The sequence below is a fragment of the Rhinolophus hipposideros genome (assembly GCF_964194185.1).
Source record: "Rhinolophus hipposideros genome assembly, chromosome: 2".
In the NCBI taxonomy this organism is placed as follows: domain Eukaryota; kingdom Metazoa; phylum Chordata; class Mammalia; order Chiroptera; family Rhinolophidae; genus Rhinolophus; species Rhinolophus hipposideros.
This window is the reverse complement of record NC_138048.1, coordinates 1049809-1071786: the sequence shown is the minus strand read 5'-3', so window position 1 is coordinate 1071786 and position 21978 is coordinate 1049809. Positions and strand designations below refer to the sequence as shown.

At 50.5% G+C, this 21978-nt stretch overlaps 1 protein-coding gene across 5 annotated transcripts in view; it reads left to right on the top strand.

The window, feature by feature from the left end:
- Positions 1-364: 364 nt before the first annotated feature.
- The window catches only part of NUP210 (nucleoporin 210), a 115917-nt gene continuing 94303 nt past the window's right edge, over positions 365-21978 (top strand). For all 5 annotated transcript variants that reach the window (XM_081027522.1, XM_081027520.1, XM_081027519.1 and 2 more), the window contains exons 1-3: positions 365-525; positions 16276-16412; positions 17964-18095. In XM_081027522.1, coding sequence (XP_080883648.1) covers positions 371-525; positions 16276-16412; positions 17964-18095 — 424 coding nt within the window. In that variant the 5' untranslated portion in view covers positions 365-370. The remainder of the gene's footprint in view (positions 526-16275; positions 16413-17963; positions 18096-21978) is intronic.

Sequence of the window (21978 nt, the reverse complement as noted above, 5' to 3'; positions counted from 1 at the left end):
GGTGCTTGTCCCTTGGGCGCTCAGTTCGCGGTGTGGGGAGCCTGGCGGCCCGCTTTAGGCTCTGCCCAGGTCCAGAGGCGTGAGCGGGGCCGTAGGAAAGACTGCGGGCCTCTGGAAGGCGCCACAGCGGCGCGCGGCACCGTGGGGGAGAGTGACGCAGGGGCAGGAGCGCGGAGGCCGGAGGGGGCTGCGGGGGGCTCCGCGGCCGGGCGCGCGCCATCCTTCCTCCCCCCTGCGGCCCGCCCCGCCCGCGCTCGGCCCCCGCCGGCGCCCAGGAAGTGGCCCGCGGCCCGGCCCGCCCCGCCCGCCCCGCCCGCGCTCGGCACCTGCTGCGGGCGGGGACGGAGGGCGCGGGGGGAGCGCCGCGAGGATGGCGGCGCGGGCTGCGGGGCTGCGGCTGCTGCTGCTGGCGCTCGCGGGGCTGCCGGCGGCGGCCAAGCTCAACATCCCCAAAGTGCTGCTGCCCTACACGCGGGCCACGCGCGTGAACTTCACTCTGGAGGCCTCCGAGGGCTGCTACCGCTGGTGAGGCGCGGCCGCGGCCCACGCGGCGCGGGGGGCTGGGGGGGGGCAGGTGCGCGGGCGCGGGGGGGCCGGGGGGGGGCAGGTGCGCGGGCGCGGGGGGGCCGGGGGGGGCAGGTGCGCGGGCGCGGGGGGCCGGGGGGGCGACAGGTGCGCGGGCGCGGGGGGGCCGGGGGGGGCAGGTGCGCGGGCGCGGGGGGGCCGGGGGGGGCAGGTGCGCGGGGGGGCTGGGGGGGCAGGTGCGCGGGGGGGCTGGGGGGGCAGGTGCGCGGGCGCGGGGGGGCGCGGGCGCGGGGAGGCAGGGGCGGCCGGCGCGCGCGTGGCCTGGGCGGCGGCCAGGTGCACCCGCCCGAGCGGCGGGTCGCGCGTGACCTCGCGGCGCACACGCGGGTCGCGGCCCCACTGCGCATGTCGCCGCCAGGCTCCCCGCGTCACTCCGGCCGGAGCGGAGCCCGCCTGGGCCTGGCCGGTGGTGACTGCGCGTTTGTGGGTTGTGCGGGAGGACGGGCCCGGTGTCGCAGGACTTCGGGACGGGGTTCTTCGGGACTTCTCCGCAGGGCCCGGCGGGCGCTCTTCCTCCTGTCGCTCTGGACCCCAGGGGCAGGCGGGCACGGCGCTGCCAGCAGGGCCGGGACACTCGGTGACGGCGGAGTCGCGCCTGGCGCCGGGCTGCTGTGGGAACCGGGTTTTGTGGCGGAGTGTGCAGGCGTGTGTGGGAGCCTAATCATAACCCTTCAGCATCTCTGGGAGGAACAGAAAACCTGTGATGGAAGGACTTTGGGAGGAAAAGCCAGGCATCCGTTGTTTCACTGATGAGACACAAGGGAATAGTTGGTAGTTCACTCCCAGATTGCCCACACACTGGGCTGAGCCTGGAAACTCAGAACCAGTCTTGTTCTGACACCTCCCCTCCTGGCTTTCCGGAGGAACTCAGGAATTCTGCACTCATTGTGGGGCTCGTGATCTGGGACCCCCCATGATACACCTTTGCTCCTCCCTTTCTTTTCCTCTTTGAAAGCTGGGTCAATGTTGAGGCTTAAGAAGGGATCACATTACCAAAAACGTGTGTGTGTGTGTGTGTGTGTGTGTGTGTGTGTGTGTGTGTGTCTTTTCTGCTTGACTATTAGTTGGTCTGTGCAGGTGTGCCGGTGTGGTATCCAGAGCAGAATTCTTCCTTACGTGTACCTTTTTCCTTTCTGAAACTGGGCCTCCGAAAATAAGGACATGCTACCTCAGCCAGTTGCATTTTGGATTAGTGCCTTCTGTGCCTGCATGCCCCTGTTTCTGGCTGGCTGTCAGAGGCTGATCTTCTGCTTTAAGTTCTGTCCCTGGAGGAAGGCTGACTGTTGGTCCCTGCTTTGCAGGAGATACATGTTCATTCTCTGGTTGAAGGTGTCTGTTCTTATAATAAGTGGGCAAGAAAGAGGAAGCTGGTTATTAAAAACAGCTGGCTTCCAATGAATGCCTTTGGATGTATTTGTATGCTGTTTTCCCTGAGATTCCGTAGCTGTACTTTTTTTCCCCCTGAAGTAACAATTTTTTTTCTAACTGCATTTTCTTTTGCGAGGAGCTGATGGACTGGGGGGACTTTAATTTACTTGTATAGATTCTCAGGAGGAAGGAAAAAAACAATCCTAATCTCTTATGCATCAGAGAAGTGCTAAGTGTGTTATAACTTGTTTTGCATCTGATCCATACTTTTTCTTGCAAGTGTGTGACTGCTTACCAGAGGTGTCTCCTCAGAGGTGTTTGGTGGTTGTGATTTCCCACTTAACTTCACAGGAAAATATTCCATCAATCAAACACTGAAAATGTTTTATTTTCAGTAGCACTGTTCCTAGTTTCATCATCTATCACTTTGGTTTTCGAGGACTAGATATTTTAAGAGTTGACATGCAGACAAGCTGTATGACCCCAGTAATCTAAAGTTGGGAGGAAAATACCCTCTGCACCCAGGGAGTTCATTGTTAAGTCTCTGTGATGGAACTCAAAGAAAGCGAAAACTTTCCTGCACTGTGGGAGACTTGTTTTGCTCTTCCTTCGAATTTGTGGCCAAGTTCCAAGTTTACAGAGATCGCCACACGCCTGAGCCAGTAGCTTTAAGTTTACTTTTCCTGTTTCTTGATATTACAGCATCAAGTAATTGGACAATTTTAAGGCCCAAGGAACCGTAGAGATCCTCTAGTCTGAAATGCCTACGTTTCAGTCCAAGCCTCAGAGAAGCAAGTACTGTACGCGATGGCCTGTGAGCTATGATGGTCTGTGAGTCGCTGCTGGACGACTTCTGTCCCGCCCTTCAGGAATTTATAGCCTCTGGCTAATCTGCCAGACTAGCCAGACTAACCGAAACTCTCAAGTTGCGTCCAGCATTGCTGGTTTTAAGTTTCTGATTCTTTTTGATATTTTGTGTTATTGAAAGTGCTCCTTAAAGTATATTTCATTTAGGCCCTTTATGTTTAAAAAATGACATTATATAGAAAATTGGGAAAATAGAGAAAAAGAAATATCTTTTGACTGTGGTACAATCAGTCACCATTTTGTTTTCCTTTCAATCACTTATTTTTCCCCTCGAAGCTCACACCTGGTATTTGGGCCACTCCGTATCTCTTCTAACCACCAGTTAACATTAAAGCCCAAGTATTTTGCTATGTTGTTTCAAAACCTCCCTGAGCGTAGTGTCTGAGCACCACTGTGCTGGGGAGATGCTGCCTCATCTGCCCGTTGTTTCACCTGCAGCTGAAGTCCCAGAGTTCTGGATTCTTCAGTGGGCTGCCCTAGCCTGTAGAGAGTGAGTGTCTTAGATTGGTTTCCCAGAAGCAGAGCCTGACGCTGCTGATGAGTGGGCTGGGGGGTCTAGCTTTGGGCTGAGACTCGAGGAATTGTACGAGCAGCTTGAGGGAAGGGGAAGACTGAGGCTTCAAGCTTTTGAACTCACTGTTAGTCAGCCATCGGCTGCTCCTGGGGCAAGGGGAGTGGCAGCCTCCCAGGCCTCTGGGTGAAGCCCCCTAAAGCAAGGGTGTGTGAGTGGATAAGGGTACGGGTGCAAACTGAGCATCAGCACCCCTCCCAGCTGAACAGCGGTGCACCTACCTGGTAAAGAGCATCTGGCAGACCATACACAGCCCGCATTAAACTGAGCTGTGCCCAGACTTCTCCTCCTCTCCTGTGCCAGAGGGCTACCCCCTGGGCACCTGGAGCCGCATGTTGTGTGTGCCAGGCGTGGTCCTGAGCAAGGTGTACCCTCTCACCATGGCCCCGGGCACAGCTGAGCCTCAGGTGCAGGGACTGTCGGGAGGCAAAGGGGAGCCCTTTCTGCTGCATGGGCCCCCCATAGTGGAGCTGGTCCTGGAGCACATTGTGTACAGGCCGCCCAGGGGAGCCTTGGAGACACAGTGGGCATGAAGGACCTCCTACTCCGCCTCCTTACTAAGCCACGACTGCAGGGCATCGGAAGGCAGCACAGCCCAGGGTCCCTCTGCCGTCCCCAGCAGGCGGGCGCAGCAGCACTCACATTGCAGTCCTTCGCAGGCTGAAGTTAGGGGAGAGGGTTTCCTCAGACTCCTCTCGAAACCCCTTACATACTGTGCCTTGTGCTGGGCTCACGGACTGCCTACAAGACAGAGGGGCTGACAAGCTGGACAGGTGAGGCGACACGACCTGAGGGAAACTGGGGAATGAGTCTCTGACGTTGAAGTTAGAAATTTACCATGTGGACGTTGAGCAACAAGTGTGCTTAATTGAACTGGAGGCCCAGCAGTTTATGACGTCTGCAGCCCGTTCATTGGGCTTTCTGACCCCTAACTGTACTTCTGTTCCCCTTGTCTGGAGGGTTTTTTCCTTGACACCCCACTTAAGGGCACTGCTCATCCTATCACACCTAGCCCAATCTCTCCTCCTTCCTCCTGCCTCCTTCCCATAGACTTTGGCAGTGTCTTCTCACGTGGGGGCTGCATTGGGTGTCATTTCTTGCAGTTAGGGAGTGGGGCAGAGATGCCAGAGTGCCTGCTGTGCCCAGGACAGCACTCGTGTGAAGCACTGTCCTGCCCGATGCCCTGGGGACAAGCACTGGGGACCGCCATACTTCACAGGCATGGCGGGGGGTTCACCAAACAGACAGGTGATGGCTATTTGTGACTCTTTGTAGGAGCCAGGCACCATTCCAGGTCCTGGGGCATGTGGCAGTGAATAAGCACAAGAGACCCTGCTTTCCTGCAGCATGTGGTTGGTTGTGGGAGTTAATAAAGATGAAATACATGGGTGCATTTCTGAGCGAGAAGAATGTGAAGGCATGAAGCAGCGTGCTGTGCTGAGGGCTGAGGAGACGTGCAGCTCTGGATGGGGTGGTCAGGAGAAGCCTCTGGCGCAGAACTGGGAGCCGCGTGGGACCAGCCTGAGCCAGAAGCCAGTGCAGAGGTGCTGGGGAGGGGCTGAGCTTGTCGGAGGGCACAAAACAAGGCGTGTTTGGTGAGCGGAAGGGTGTTAGGAGGTGAAGTCAGTGTGGTTGGCAGGGGCTGGGCCATGTGGGTACTTGTGGGCTATGGTTAGGAAACAGGAAGGGGGTTGCCAGGGTCAGGAGTGGAGCGGCCATAGCCTGAGCTTGGTTCTGCAGGCCTTGCTCTCCTTTCTGCACTCTGCTGGCCTGGCCCGAGGGTTGCCTGCAGCTCTGGTTTCTGCAGGATTGGTGGGGTCTTGCTCAACTCCCTTCACCAAACCCACAGAGGGAGGTGCCAGGAAGTGTGTGTTGACTTGAGTTGACCTGGTGCCTGGTTGCTTACTTCCTGTTTCCTTTGTCACTTCCCCCTCTGCTTGTCTTCAGGCCTGCAGGCCCTGCCTCTGCCCAGGTGGATGGATGGGGGTAGAGTGTGGGCTGTGATGCTCCCCACCCCCACCCAGCCCCATTCGTTGCACAACTCCCAATTCTCGTTTTTTCACTGTCGTTTTCTGGCCTGGCCCCGCATGTCCTTGGGTCCCCTGCCCTCTTCCCAGCTCCTGTTCTGTGCTGGGAGGAGTGGAGAGCAGCTCCCTCAAACGCAGTGCCTCTCAGAGCACCGGTCGCGTACTGTGTGTCCGCCGGACTGACACTTTGCTGACAGTGGGAAGGATTTACCCTTTCCAAGTTCAGTGTCAGTCCTTTAGAGTTCCTCAAAATAAAAGTTTATTTCTGGCTCCAGTATATGGTTTACATTTTTTCTTTTAAAAAATTGTGGTAAAGTATACATATCATAAAATTTACCATCTTAAGTATTTTTAAGTAATCGGTTCAGGGGCATTAAGTTCACTCACACTGTGTGGAACCATCACCACCACCCATCTCCAGAACTGTTTCATCTTCCTCAGATTGAACTCTGTCCGATCGAGCACTGACTCCCCTTTCCTCTCCTTCCACCCCTGGGCACCCACCATTCTACTTTCCTTAATGCCTTTTAATATTTGCCTGTCTCCAGAGAGAGCAGGCAGGTGGGCTCAGAACCTTTGGAGGCAAGTGTCCCTGCAAAATCTAGTAATTTTTTGACCCATGTTTGTTTTTATGGTTACTACAGATGTATGCCAAATGATGGGGCTTTCTGTTTACACTGTGAGAGAAGCTTTCCTTTCCAAGCACTTTTTCCATAAAGAATAATATAAAGGGACAACAACAAGAAAATAATAAAAGGGTTCTCTGAATGTAATTGGACCGAGGAGGGCAGCGTACAGGAAGGGCCCGGAGGTGGGGAAAGGCTGACTGAGGTGCAGCTGTCCCTGCAGCCAGAGACACGTGTCCAGAGTCAGGGACTTAGAATGTTGTGTGTGTGTGTGTGCGTGCGTGCCAGGAAGTGGCGGGGATGTGGCAGAGGGAACCCAAACAGCAGGACCCCTTTTTCTGTTAATCACTTTGTGTACTCTTCCCCACTTAATCCTACAAGCGAAACAACCCTCTTTGGTAGGAATGATCACCACAGCACCAACCGGAATCCAGAGATCAGCCTTGCAGCCGGGCACTGGGAGAGCCACTTTCAAAACCAGGTCACCGTGCAGCCCGCATCTGCGGCAGTGGAAACGCAGCGGGCATGCGCAGCTGCAGAGACTCAGGGGATCCCAGGACAGAACAGAGAACACAAAAGCCAGGAGGGGGCTCTTTCCCTGCGTCCCACAGCTGATCTCTCCCGCCAAGGGGGCAGCGTATCCAGCATTTGAGGCAATAACCTCAGCTGAGACCTCCAGTTGGGCCCTAGGCTGGACAAAGGACACAAACTCCATACCTAGGCCCCTTCCCACCCCCCACTTCCAATCCTATCCCGGCCCTTCCAGAGACTTAAACTGGCCCCTGAACTGAGGAGTAGTGTCAGATTACAGAGGAGCCGTAGTGCTCAGGCTCTGGGAAGACTGGCAGGCAGCTATGGCCCAGGGAAGAGGCTGGGAAGAGTGTGATTTTTGCTGGGCTAGGAGAAGAGACTCCTCCATCCCCAGCTACCACCTTTTCTGGCCTACGGGAAGAGTGTGACACAGCTGGGCTGGGAGAGGGAAGACCCTTCCACCCCGAGCCCCCACCCTTTCTGGCCTGCCTAGGGCGGGGCAAGTACAACTGGGGAGGCACTCCCACGGATCAGCAGTAAACAGCAGACGTAGCTCCCGGCTTTCAGCAGCTCAGAAATCTCCCGCCCGCCACACACACACACACACACACACACACACACACGCACACACACACACACACACACACACACACACGGAAGAAGTGCCCTAAGACTCAGGAGAACTGGACACAGGGCTGGTGGTGCTACTCTCAGTGTGCATATGTGCAGGCAAGAGCAGAAACTGCGATGACTTTGTAGAAACTACCATTCAGACCCCTCAGCCCCATGCATCTAAATCTGTAGTTCCAATGTCACTCTGGGCACCAGGTGACCGGCTCTGTCTGAACAATACACAGAGGACTCTTTGGTACAGCAGAAGACAACCTGGAGATTACTTGGTGGGCTTAAGCCAAGACTGGCACTGGCGCTGCTTTTTTTTGTTTGTTTTCTTTTGTCTTTATATCTTTGATATCTTTGCCTGTGTTGAGTGTGGGTTGTTGGTTGTTTTTACATGTGAAGGTATTTGATTTTTTCTTTGTTGTTGTTGTTGTGCTTGGTGATTTGCTTTGTTCTGAAATTGCCCTACCAGGGCTCAGCTTAAGAGGCACAAGATTCAACACACCCAGAGGCCAACTCCAGACCAAACCAGAGTACTACCGGGTTTGACCTACAAGTCACACACCCAGAGGGAATTCTCTACAGGCACAAGAGCCCATAGAGGCCAAGCCTCATTTAAATGGTCCAATCCTCACGCAGCAGAACACCCTGCAGTGGGCAGAGCCAAGTCTCACAACTAGTCAGTGTAGGAGTGAACCCCACCTACTCACAAGTGAAAAGCAATTAAAGATTTTTACTGATATATCCCCTCACGCAAGGGAAGAGAAAAAATAAACACGTGGGATTACATCAAACTAGGAAGTTTTTTCATAGCAAAGGAAAGCATCAATAAAACAAAAAGGGATCCCACTAAATGAGAAAAGATATTTGCCAATGATATATCTCATAAGGGGTTAATATCACAAATTTATAAAAAAATCACTCAACTCCAAAAAAACAACCCAATTGAAAAATGGACAGAGGACATGAAGAGACATTTTTCTAAAAAGGACATACAGATGGCAAACAGACATATGAAGAAATGCTCAACCTCACTAACCATCAGAGAAATGCAAATAAAAACCACAATGAGATACCACCTCACTCCAGTCAAAATGGCTATTATCAATAAATCAACAAACAACAAGCGCTGGCGCGGATGTGGAGAAAAGGGAACGCTTGTGCACTGTTGGTGGGATTGCAGATTGGTGCAGCCACTATGGAAAACAGTATGGAGGTATCTCAGGAATCTGAAAATGGACCTACCCTATGATCCAGTAATTCCACTCCTAGGCATCTACCCGGAGAAATCCAAAACTCCAATTCAAAAATCTGTATGCACTCCTATGTTTATTGCAGCACTATACACAATAGCCAAGATATGGAAACAACCAAAATGCCCATTGGTAGATGACTGCATTAAGAAGCTGTGGTACATTTATACAATGGAGTATTACGCAGCCATAAAGAAGAAAGAAATCTTATCATTTGCAGCAACATGGATGGACCTAGTGAACATTATGTTAAGTGAAATAAGTCAGACAGAGAAAGACAAGTACCATATGATCTCACTTATATGTGGAATCTAAAGAAAAGAATAAGTGAATGAACTAATCAGAAACAGTTTTGGAGACAAAGAGGAAAAACTGAGGGTTGCTAGATGGGCGGGGGGTGGGGATAAGGGGGAAGGTGAGGGGATTAGAAAACAGTAACCACAAGATGGCCACGGGGTTTTGAAAATTGATTTGGGGAACGTAATCAATAATGTTGTAAAGATTTTGTAGGGTATCCGATGGACACGTGTCCCATTTGGGAGACCACCTCAGGGATGATGTGGATGCCTGATCACTGCACTGTACACCTGAAGCTGAACAATAATGAATGCCAACTATAATTTTATATATATAGATATGTGTATATATATGTATGTATATACTTACAAGTGGAGTACAGCATTAGGAATCGAGACAGTGGAAATGTAATGGCTCGGTGCGATGTCAGAGGGGTAGTGGATGGGGGAGGGGTGTCCACACAGTGTGAGGGATATAAATGATAAACGTCTAAGTATTACTTTGTCTTGTGCACCTGAAACTAATAAAACTAAAAATTAAAAACAAAAACAGGTCACCAGCTTAGTCCTGGGAGGCAGGAGAAAATGAGCCAGCACTTCCCAGCCAATGGTCGGTTTCCCCAGGCCCTTCAAGAGAGTTTTAGAAAAGTCAGTGACACTTTAACAGCAGTGTCGAGGACACAAGTGAGGTAGAGGGTCTTTGGGAGGACATCCAGGCCACCTCCTGCCCACTCTGGGAGCCTGGCCCCGCCCCATGGGCAGTATCCGGCTGGGGTGGGAGGCCTTCGGCCTCGGTTCAGCACAAAGGAGCCGGTCAGCGTCTGGACCGGCCTTGGAGCCAGGCCCGACTGAGGCATTTCTCTACGGCTGACCACGGGCAGCCTCCTTGCCACTTCATACCGAGCATTTCTTGTGTACGAGATGAGGTTTTAATAAGATTGTTTGGAGGCGAATGAAATATATGTGATGTGTTATGTGTTTCTCTCTGTGCCTGCACATAAAAAGCACATAATGAATGAAAGTTCTTTTTTTCTTTGAATATGTACCAGTAGTTTGAATTGAAGTAAAGCAACAGCCTTAAAAGAACTCAGTCAGGGGGATTTCATTTGTCTAGATTCTTCTGACTGCATGTGACAGGAAACTCAAACCACAATAGTTCACATGAAACAAAGGAATGCTGTTTTGGCGCAGGAACCTGACAGCCAGGCCCAGTCTGTTTGGGCTTCTGTGTTTCAAGAGCTTACGTGGTGTCAGCAGGACTTGGTCCTTTGTCTTCAGGTCTTGGCTGTGGCCAGGCGCTCTCCTGGGGTGGCAAGGTCACAGTGGCAGCCCTTCAGCCCCAGCTCAGGTCTAGTGGGGCACATGCTTGGTCTGCACCCCTGCCTGGCTAGGGGAACACACGGCTAATTGGCTGGGCCCTGGTCACCTGCTTCCCAGGGTCCAGAGGAGTGTGAGTGCCCTGGGGCCTCATCATCTGAGAGTGGACAAAGGCGGCCCCCACAGAAAAGCTGGGTGCAGCTACTGAGAAAAGTAGGTGGAGACTGAGCCACGCAAACCTACACAGATCTCATATAGGAGTGACACCCATGTGTGCACGCTGGCCTCACTCACCTGTTCACTGAGCTGTGTGTGTGTGTGTGTGTGTGTGTGTGAGAGAGAGAGAGAGAGAGAGAGAGAGAGAGAGAGAGAGAGAGAGAGAGAGAGAGAGCAGACATATCCTGGGCTCGCCTGGGGTCCTTGAAGGGAGCTGCTGTCATCTGCGAGGTCACCCTGGGATGTGAGTGAGAATTCTGAGAGGAACGGGGGCAACCTGGCTGTGTGGTCGGCACTGAGCCTCAGTCTCCACGACTGTAAGGTGGGCACCCCGGCTCCACTTCCTGTGCAGGACTTTGGGATGGTCTGGAAACACTTGGAAAGGCATAGAGTCCTCGGTGCCTTTCCTTCAATTTAGGACATTTGGTAAAATTTGGTTTATAATTACAAGTCTTCTCATAAAGAAAACTCTAATCCCAGATGGTCTTATCTGTATATTCTGTGAACGTTTAAAGAAGAAATAGTTCAAATATACTTTTTAAGGGAAGAGAGAAGGAATGATCATTTTCTAGTTCATTTTTATGAGGCCAAGATTACATTCATTGCAAGCCAGACAAAATCACTACAAGAAAAAGAAATCCATAGGCCAAAACCACAACATTCCTTAACAAAACATTAGCAAATCCATTCCAGGAAGATATAAAAAAGATAATGTATCATGACCACGGGGGCAAATCCCAGGAATGCAAAGCTGGTTTAGCATTTAACAAAGCAATCAGGGTAATTCACCGTATCAGCACCATGAAGCAGAACGCCGTGTGGTTGGCCCCAGGTAGTTGGTACAGAGCACTCAACGCCCATTCATGATAACAATTCACAGTGAAATAGGAAAAGAAGAGAAGCAATCGGTAGCCTAAACGTGGGCCAGTCTTACGCTACTGCAGTGGGGCCAGCTATGAACCAGCCAGGGGCTGTCGTCACACTCAGTGTCTGGAGGATTAAGTCATCTGATGATATATGCATTTAGCTCTGGACTTAGACACACATGTTGGACAATTCCCTTTGTTATCCTTAGTAAGGATATCCATTAGTAAGGGTCCTCCAGAGAAACAGGACCAATAGGGTATTATATATCTCGCATTGCAGAAAACATCCAAACTTGGGCGTAGAACACTTGTGTCCTGCCCCTGGCTCTCCAAGTGGCCTTCATCAGTCCCCTCTTCCTTCTGAGCCTCCGTTTACTTACGCGCGTGTGGGGGGGGGGTATTGGCTCACGTGGTTATGGAGGCTGATAAGTCCCAGATCTGCAGGGTGAGTTGCCAAGCTGGGGACCAGTGTTCCTGTGCGAGTCTGAAGGCAGGAATAAGCCGGTGTCCCAATCAAAGTCTGTCAGGCAGGATGAGCTGTCTCTTACTTGGAGGAAGGTCAGCCTTTTTGTTCTATCTAGGCCTTCCACTGACCAGGCGAGGCCCACCCACATTAGGGAGGACAGTCTGCGTTACTCAGTCTCCTGGTTTAAATGTTAACCTCATTCACAGACACCCTCACAGAACACCCAGAATACTATTTGACCAAATAGCTGGGCACATCATAGCCCAGTCATGATGGCCTAGACCCATAAAATTAACCGTCACGCTGCCCCAACACACTGTTCTTTTTCAATCAAAAATTGAGCCCTGGATGCTTCTGGGCTTGCCAGACATGAGGTGGTTGCCTCTCTTATCTCTGGTGGCACTTCTGTTGCTCTACCTGGCTCTGTGTGATTAACCCCTGAGTCTGTGAAGAATGACCAGTCCTCCGTCTGTGCAGAAGGTGACTTTTTTCTTGCTAGATTCTGGAAGCAGAAACATTCCAGAACTTTACACGTGGGGCCAGCTCTTCCATTCCTAGCCAGGAAAGAGCCTGTCCAAATCTCTGGGGCACCTGTAGGGTTCTCCCAAGGCCACCGAGAGATCGGTGAGATGCAGAGTGTGTGGCCCAGAAGTGACATGAATAGCAGAAAACATCCAAATTTGGGCGTGGAACACCTGTGCCCTGGCCCTCACTCTCCCAGTGGCCTTCAGCCAGTCCTCGCTTCCTTCTGAGCCTCCGTTTACTTACCTGTGAAATGAGAGCACAGTAATATTAGGTTGCTGCAAAAGAAATTGCGATTTAAAAGGTAAAAACAATTGCAAAAACCACAATTACTTTTGCGCCAACCTAGTACTCTCTAAGTTATATCCAATGTTAAGGGGAAATATTTTTATTTAGAAGTTGGAATAATCCAGAAAAGAACAAAGAATAATATAATGAATACCCACATTTCTACCATTAGAATTAGCCATTGTTAACAATTTGTATATTTGTTTCCAGTCTTTTGTTAAGAAATAAAACATTGTAGATAAAGCTGAGGTCCCCTTTCTGCCCCTCCCAGTTTTCACCCCCCACCCCCTGGCTTTCCATTCTGAGTTTGAAGTCTGTGTTGTACCTTTCCCTTTATAATTTCCGACAAACACTTTCAAATGTGCTTTTTTGTCCAGTATCCCACTGGAACCTCACCATGAAGGGGATTTCGAGGCTCAAGGTCACATGGCTAGAGTCTGTGATTTTCGTGTCTCTTAGAAGTACTGCCAAAGCAAATGGCTTCAGAATGTCCCAGAAGGAGTTAGATAATGAAAAGGAACCTTCTGCAGGGAGTAAACACTACCTGAGACTGTCTGGACCCTCCTGCGGATGGGTGGGGTGCCCTTTCAGCCTCAGATGCAGTGTTCTGGAACCCAGAGGAAATTCCCAGGGGAGGTGGGGTTGGACTGTGGCGATTCAGTCCTATCCCTTCCATCCTGGTTGTTTCCAGCCCCACTGCTGACAGTCTCAGCACTTCAGCATTCATTGGGAAGTGTCTCCAGCCCTCCCAGGGGCCGTGAGGAGGAGGCTGGCTCCCTCTGCACTGAGCTGGTCAGGTGGTGGGGGCAGGGACTCAGGGAGCTCCTCCCTTTTGTGTGCCCCCGTCTTCTGGCTGGGACAGCCCACCTGCCGCAGGCCTGAGGGTGGGGTGGCGCCTCCTCCCCAGGCAGCTGGAGGTGAGACATGCCACTGTCTTATCTTTAGGGTGCACTTAAACTGCTCTTGTATCAGCCCTGAGTGTGAGGAGCGGGGGCTTTCCTAAGAGCGCTCAGTCAGCGCCTGCTGAGCCCCTAGCCAGCCCTTGCAGGAGTCAGAAGGTGCTCCTGGGCATGGCGAATTAGGAGGACTGTGTGTCTGATAGGCTGCCACCTGAAGGGCAGGCTCGGTTCCACAGGCACTCACCACCTGTGACTTACCATTGCCCGAACGCAGCTGGGGCCATATGGCAGAATGATGTGCTTGGGATATGTCGAGTTACGTGGTATGTATTATTAAAATTAATTTCACTGGTTACTTTTCTTTAATACAGCTTTTTAATAGGAGCTTAAAAAATAAGGATGAATTGGCAGAGCAGATACTTTTAGGGCAGTAAAACTGCTCTGTGATACCATAATGGTGGCTCCATGTTATACGTTTGTCCAAACCATAGTATGTAGCCCACAGTGAGCCCTCATGTAAGCTGTGGGTTTATCAACTGTCACAAAAGCACCACTCCGGGGGGAGTTTGATAGTGGGTAAGGCTGTGCACATGGGGGGTGGGGCTATATGGGAACTGCACTTCCCACTCAATGTGACTATGAACCTAAAACTGCTCCAAAAATAGTCTATTAAATTAATTTCACCTGTTACTTTTTTCCGCAAGGCAATTAGAACATTTTAAATGTGATTCACCTTATGTTTCTCTTGGACAGGGCTGCGTTAGGGAACATGTCTGTCCTTACAAAGCCATTCGAACAGCATGCACAAAGCGAAAGGTCAGTGTTTCCAGACAGGCTCTGAAGGCGCCAGGCCATCTCCGTGGCAGCCTGTGGAAGGGCTGGGGACGTGGGAGGGAGGATTTCAGGCCTCCAACTTGAATTAGGGTAGCTCTGTTCTTATCTGTATTGGTTCATTTATTGAGACTCTGCCTGAGAGTAATTCACTGCTGTGAGGGAGCAAGAAAAGAGTGTTGTCCCTCGTTTGTTCTGGAGGAGACTGAGGTTTGGAGAGGGGGTGGGATGTATAGCTCAGACTGGGGGGGGGGTGTCCATCTCTGTAGCTCCCAGGGGTCATTGAAAAAGACAAACCACACTGTTTCTCAAACATAGGAGCAGGAAATGATGAATTCTTTTCTCATAGACTATTTTTTATAGCAGTTTTAGGTTCAGAAAAAAATTGACCCAAATGACAGATTTCCCATATAGCACCCCTTTCCCCAGCATCCCCCATTACTAATATCCTACACTAAAATGGTGCATTTGTTAACAACTCAGGAACCGACAGTGACACCCTTAGTTTATGTTACAGTTCATAGTTGGCGCTGTACATTCTAGGTTTGGATAAATGTGTGACTACTTGTGTTATGACAGTCTCATATACAATAGTTTTACTGCCCTCAAAATCCTGTATGTTCTGCCTGTTCATCGCTCTTTCTCTTGTCTTTTTTATTTTATTTTAAAATTTGGAATAATTTTATATTTACAGTGTGGTGACAGAGTCCCAGAGAGCAGTTTCTAGGCTCTCGGCCTCATAGAAAGGTGCTGGCTCAGGTAGTAAATGGCCATCAACTGTGATTGGATGGCCATCAGCTGTGGCTAGTTGGCCGTCAGCTGTAACCAGTGAGCCACTGGCCACTAATACAACTGCCGTGGCTACGTTGGGTGCTTGGTTGGTTGGCAGAGAAGCGGATGGTGGATTGTGCACTGTGTGGCTCCTGTTTCCTGTGTCTCCAACCCAGCCGCCAGCGAGACTATAGTGACGTGAACCCCTTACCCATGGCTCCATTGGTGTTCCTTTTTGGCCTCAACATATCCTGTGTTCTGGTGTGGGGAGCGGCACCAGAGATCCTCATAACACATGGCACATCGAGCAGGGTGTGGCCCCTGCCAGAACTCTCCAAAGGGCGGTGGAGCAGTTTGTGTGTGAAAACTCAGTCTCGGGAAGCCCGTGAGGAGTGGCACCGGGAGCAGGAAATAATCTGCCTGGGAGAAATGTGACCTTTTCCCCCGCTGAATTGGTGGTCCTTTCGAGCCTCTGGATGGCACGCTGCCCTATGGGCCATAGCAGGCGTCGCCTACATTTTGGTGGTCTGCTGCTGCTGTAGGCTCTGAGGGTTGCGGATGTCTTACACCGAGGCCTCCACCCAATTGAATGCCTGGCCCGGTGAGCAGGATTCCGACCAGATAGGACTGGTGTCTGACTCTGGGCAGGAGGACAGGTGGCCCCCCCACAGTGTGTGGTACCCAGTAGCCACTGTTCTCAGTAGTTGGACCCCTGAGGGAGGGGTGGGAGGACATGGATGGCTCTCTGGCCAGCGTGGAGAGGGCCCTGCAGGCTCTGGCTGAGCGGTTGCCGGAGGAGGCGAAGGGGACAGCTGGCTGTGTGGGCTGGACGTTCCTCACTGCGTTGCGTCGTAACGTGGAAGACAGCGCTGAATGAAATAGCTCAGGTGTGGGACCAACATACCCGGTGGGAGGCTCTGGAAGCTTGGGACCGCCAGTTAGAGGAGGTCCTCACTGCGTTACATCATAGCTTGGAGGAAACGCTTGCTGGAATAGCCCAGGGGCCAGACCAGGTGTCCCGGTTGGAAGTGCTGGAAGCTCGGGTCCACCTGTTAGAGGAGGGGCCCCACAGCGGAGACTCTGAGGTAGAGGCGGAGGAAGCGAGTGGAGACAATGTAGCTCCCAACTCCCAAACCAGGCCCATCTTGAAGCAAAGGGTAAAATGTGAGCAACCTTTGGGCCCCTGGCCCTTGGCCAGCCCCGTTTCTCTGGGTCTGAAGCTGCTGGAGACCGCCTCCATCTCCTGTGTTTGAGTCTAGGACAGAGCCCCAGATGGGGAGCCGTGGCTTTGGCTTCTGGTCTCAGGTGTGCCTCGTAGGGTGACTCCAGAGAGTAAACTCTTGTCTTCTCCCCACAGGTCCTCGACCCGGCCAGAGGTGGCCAGCATAGAGCCGCTGGGGCCGGATGCGCGGCAGTGCTCCCAGAAGGCCGTGGTGCAGGCTCGCCTGTCCCAGCCGGCCCGCCTGACCAGCATCATCTTTGCCGAGGACATCAGTAAGGGCTTTGAGTGCTCTGTGTGGCTCCTGGGGCACGACGTGGGAGACACCCCACTGAGATGACTCCAGAGGCCGTGGCAGTGGTCTCTTTCTCTCGTTGGGTCAGAGGACATGGGGAGGGGGGTGGGAGGCACTGAGCAGGCAACGCTCACCCTGGTCCCTGCTGCCAGCACTGCCTACTGCTTTCCCTCTCATGCAGGCTGGCTTCCATTCCAAAATTATTATTTGTTAACCCAAATAATTCTTAACATGTATTGAGTCAAAATGAAGAAAGCTGGTGAAATCCTTTCACTTCCCCCATATTTAATTTACCATATTATGGTGGTAAAATGCTTAGAAAACAATATAATGTTCTATCACGCTTTTCTCCCATATAACATGATATGAAAAAATTTTCAATCTCATAGAATTACTTTTAGTGGCTGAATCATATTCTTAATATGACATTTAGATTTTCAGATGTTTGTTTCAGTGCTATATAGAAAAATAAATATTTTTATACAGAAAACAATTTGGGGTTCTTTTAGGTTATTTCCAGCCAAGGATAGTCTCCTAGTTTTACTGGGTCACAAAGCATATGAATATTTGTAAGGTTTTTGATAAATGGGGCTGTGTGCTTTCTAACAGCTACCATTTATAGCACACAAATAATTTTATATGGTGCCTTAAGAATGCTCAGAGTGCTTTGCTGTTACATGCTGTTACTTTTACACTAGAGAATTCTCCAGGTAATGCCATTTACTTGTCTCATTTATGGAGCAAGTACTGTGTTTCCCTGAAAATAAGGCTGGGTCTTATACTGTATTTCCGAAAATAAGATGGGATCTTATATTAATTTTTGCTCCAAAAGACGCATTAGGGCTTATTTTCAGGGGATGTCTTATTTTTTCATGTACAACCTACATTGATTCAAATACAGTCATGTCGTCTTCTGGAACATCGTCATGACATGCTAAATGCGTCCGTCTGGCTGACGATCTTAGCTGGAGTTTGTTTTCAGTGTAGGTCTTATTTTCGGGGAAACACGAAAATAAGTGCGCAAAAAATCTGTGCGCAGGTGCCACACCTGTTTCTCCTAGGGTGCAGCTGATGGTCTTCTGTAAGAAGACCAGGTAAATGAACGCCACCGGTGAAATTCCTCATCTCAGCGCAGGGACGGGCATCGGAACGGCGCTGTGTACTTGAATGCTGACTTGCTGTCCCATAGCCCTTGCCGTTTATCACAATGGCTACACCCTGAACAAAACTAGGTTTTCTTAGAGGAGTTGTTTTTGCACACAGCTTTAAATGCTGGTGCTCGCGTTGGAAAAGCACACAGTGGGTGGAGAACATGCCTGCCAAGCTCTTGCTGCAAGTGCATGACTCCTTTTGAAGGGTGAGTGTGGTCAGCTGCTTGGCTTCGGGGGCTTGGTTTGGACCTTCCAGCCCTGTTTGCTGGCTGTTCTAGTCTTTGCCAAAGCGCAAGACCCCCTGAACTGCGAAGCCCTGGAAGTGTGGAAATGGTCAGGACACCGCCCTCCGCCTGACCCCTCTGTTCCTGTCCGCTCAGCCACGGGCCAGGTCCTTCGCTGTGATGCCATCGTGGACCTCATCCATGGCATTCAGATCGTGTCCACAACCCGTGAGCTCTACCTGGAGGACTCCCCGCTGGAGCTGAAGATCCAGGCCCTGGACTCCGAAGGTGAGGACGCACACCCCTGGTGGTGTCTGTGTCTCTCCGCTTGGGCGGGGCGCTGCTCCTCACACAGGGCTGCTCAGGCCAGAAGGTGAAGTTGGTGTGGGGTGGGGGGCAGGGGCTTCAGAGTGCCAGGCCGCCTCCGAAGTGGACCCCAGGCCCTCAGGGGCAGAGGGGTCACGGCCGCCCCTGCTGTGCACTGGTCTGTGGTCCCTGGAGGCCGACCCCACGCCTGCACACAGGGACTGTGCTAAAGTGGGTCTTTGGAAAGCGACATCGGAGTGTGTGAGCAGTGATCCGAAGCTGGGAGAGGCCGTAGGTCACCACGCAGCAAACAGCGGGACGCGTTCTCCTTGAGAGAAGGTGTTGGCTCCTGGTCCACACTGCAGCGGCTCTGTGTCTGTGTGTGTGAGTGGGATGGGGCACCCGGACCTGGCTAGGCTACTGCTCCCTCTTACGCACCACCCTTCATTTCTTCACTTCACCAGAGTTGAATATTGGCTTGTTTTGGGCTGAGACTCTTCTTAGGAGTTCTGTTCTGGCAGTAGGAAAACTGTTTGGCTGTCGCCTGACCTCTTTGTAAAGTAACAGAGGGAAAATTTATGGGTTAATTTCTTTTCAAATTTAATTTAATTGTTTTAAATTTATTTTTCCATTACAGTCAATATACATATTAGCTTCAGGTGTACAACATAATGATTAGACATTTATATACCTTACGAAGTGATCACCCAGATAAGTCTATTATGTAGTTTAAAGATTCTTTTTGAAGGAACCAAGTCAGGCAAAAGATGCCTTTAAGATGAAGGATCTTCCAAAGCTTCAAGTTTAAACCAAGTCTCACCTTGTCTTTGAAATCTTCCCTGACAGAGTGGCAAGATTCCCCCTGATTCCCCACTTTTAAAAAAATTTCTGGATTGGGCTTTCTCAGCCTCGGCAGTGTTGGGCCCAGAGAATTCTTGGTGGTAGAGGCTGTCCAGCACATTGCTGGCCTCTGCCCACTTGGTGCCAGCCTAACAGAACTCCCCAGGTTGTGACGGTCCAGAGTATCTGCAGCCATTGCCAGACATGCCTTGGAGGGGGCGGAATCACTGTTCTGGAGCGTCTGTCTCGTCCTTCCTCCCGCTGAGTGTGTATTCATCACATGAGCTGCCTAACTTCTCTGTTTTCTGGGCTGTGAAGCTGATAGTCATGCTCACTTGCTGGTTGGAAGGACATGGTGGAAAGTGTAAAGGGTTAGCTCTGCGTGGCCTGGCGTGGGTGCTCTCAGCCACGTAGCATCTGAGCTTTTTACCTGTTGAGCATTCTGCCAGGTTCTGGGGGTCCTGCAGGGGAAGCAAGGGCCTGGCCTCTGTCCCCAGAGTCTCCGGCTCTGGAGGAGGTCCACCTGTAAGTGCCCATGTGCATCTAAGCAGGTGCTGTTCGTGCTCAAATTGGACGCAACGTGTGAGGCAACCACAGAGCTGGGGAGCCAGCCCCTGGGAGTGTTGGAAGTTGGGTGTGGAGAACAGCCGTCAGGACACTTTTGTTGTTGTTGTTGTTGTTTAAGATTAAAGATTATTGGGGTGGCAGTTGTTAGTCAAGTTACATAGCTTTCAGGTGTACAATTCTTATTACATCATCTATAAATCCCATTGTGTGTTCACCACCCAGAGTCAGTTCTCCTTCCATCACCATATATTTGACCCCATTTACCCTCTTCTAGAGTTCCCCTTCTATTTTCCCCTCTGGTAACCACTAAACTATTGTCTATGTCTGAATTTTTGTTCCTTCATTTGTCTTTTCTTTTATTATTTTCAGTTTTATATACCACATATCAGTGAAATCATAGGGTTCTCTGCTTTTTCTGTCTGACTTATTTCGCTTAGCATTATACTCTCAAGATCCATCCATGTTGTCACAAATGTTCCTATATCATCTTTCCTTAACGCCGAATAGTATTCCATTGTGTATATATACCGCAACTTCTTTATTCATTCATCTATCGAAGGACATTTTGGTTGTTTCCATGTCTTGGCCACCGTAAACAAAGCTGCAATGAACATTGGAGCACACGTGTCTTTATGGATAAATGACTTCAAATTCTTTGGGTAGATACCCAGGAGAGGGATTGCTGGGTCATATGGTAATTCTATTCGTAATTTCTTGAGGAACCTCCACACTGCCTTCCATAGCGGCTGCACCAGTCTGCATTCCCACCAACAGTGTATGAAGGTTCCTTTTTCTCCACAGCCTCTCCAACATTGTTACTATTTGTCTTGTTGATGACAGCCATTCTGACTGGGGTGAGGTGATATCTCATTGTGATTTTCATTTGCATTTCTCTGATGATTAGCGATGTTGAGCATTTTTTCATATGTCTATTTGCCATTTGTATGTCCTCTTTGGAGAAATGTCTCTTTAGGTCCTCTGACCGTTTTTCAATTGGGTTGTTTGTTTCTTTGTTGTTGAGTTTATGAGTTCTTTGTATATTTTGGATATTAGCCCCTTATCAGAGGCACTGTTTGCAAAAATCTTCTCCCATTCAGTTGGTTGCCCCTTTATTTTGTTGATGGTTTCTTTTGCTGTGCAGAAGCTTTTAAGTTTGATATACAGTTTTTTAGATGGCACGATAGTTGACTGAGTCTTGAGGATGTGGGGTTTGCCAGGGAGGGAAGGCAATTTTATTTTTGAAGAGACTGACGCTCAGACCGGGTCGGATGCGATGTAAAGGGGCCTAAGTGTCAGATTTGGGATTTGCGCTTGGTCTTAGAGCAGATGGAGCTGAGGAAGGGGTTTGTATAGTGAGGTGATAGGAGCTTGTCTGCAGGACTTTGGGGTGAGGTGGGGTGGTCATTCGCTGTTCTTGGGAAGAAAAGACCAAAGTCTGAGGCCACACAGATGCCAGGTACTCCTCTGAACACTTTAGATCTGCTAGTTCATTTCAAGTCCAGGTGCTGAGACTGCAGCACAGAGTGGACATGCACACACATACACATGCACGTGCACACATCCACACGCTCACATGTGCACGTGCACACACACAGACATGTAGTTAGTGTGTAGCAGAGCAGACTATGAGCTCCAGCCTGGTTCCAGAGTTCACTCTCTTGGCCAGGGGGTAGCAAACTTTGTGAATAGCAGATAATAAATGTTTTAGGCTTTGCTGTCCATAGTCTCAGCTGTGCCACTGTCACTCTAAAGCAGTCATAGATGATGTGGGTGTGGCTGTGCTGTAATAAAACTTTACTTAACAAAAAGTGGCTGTGGCCAGATTTGGCCCCGGGGCCGAGGTTTGCCCACCCCTGCTCTTGACCAGTCTGTTCTATTTCCCATCTTAAGTCGCTGTTTTCAAAGATTTGTTAATTTTTGTTGAGATTTTATACCGTGAAACTCACCCGTTTTAAGTGTCCAGTTCAAAGATTTAATCTATTTACAAAGTTGAGCAAGATCACCACTAATTTGAGAACACTGTCATCACTATGAAGAAGGAAGCCTGTGTCCAGCTGTACTATCCAGTCTTTCCTCTCTCTGCCCCTCGCAACTACGAACCTGCTTTCTATGTGGGTTTGCTTGTTGTGGGCACTCCATACAGCTAGAACTGTACAGCGTGTCTGGCTGTTACTGAGCGTGACATATTCACAGTTCGTCCATTTTACAGCAGGTGTCAGTACTTTGTCCCTTTTATGGCTCAGTAGTACTCCATTGTATGCATGGACCACATTTTGTTTATTCATTTATCTGTCCATGGATATTTGGGTTGTTTCATCTTTGGCTACTGTGAATAGTGCTGCAATAGCGTGAATAGTGAATATTCGTGTACACGTTTTTGTGTGGACTTACGTTTGAGACACACCCAAGAAATGTCTCTGGGGTGTAGACCCAGGAGTGGAATTCTGGGTCATAGGGC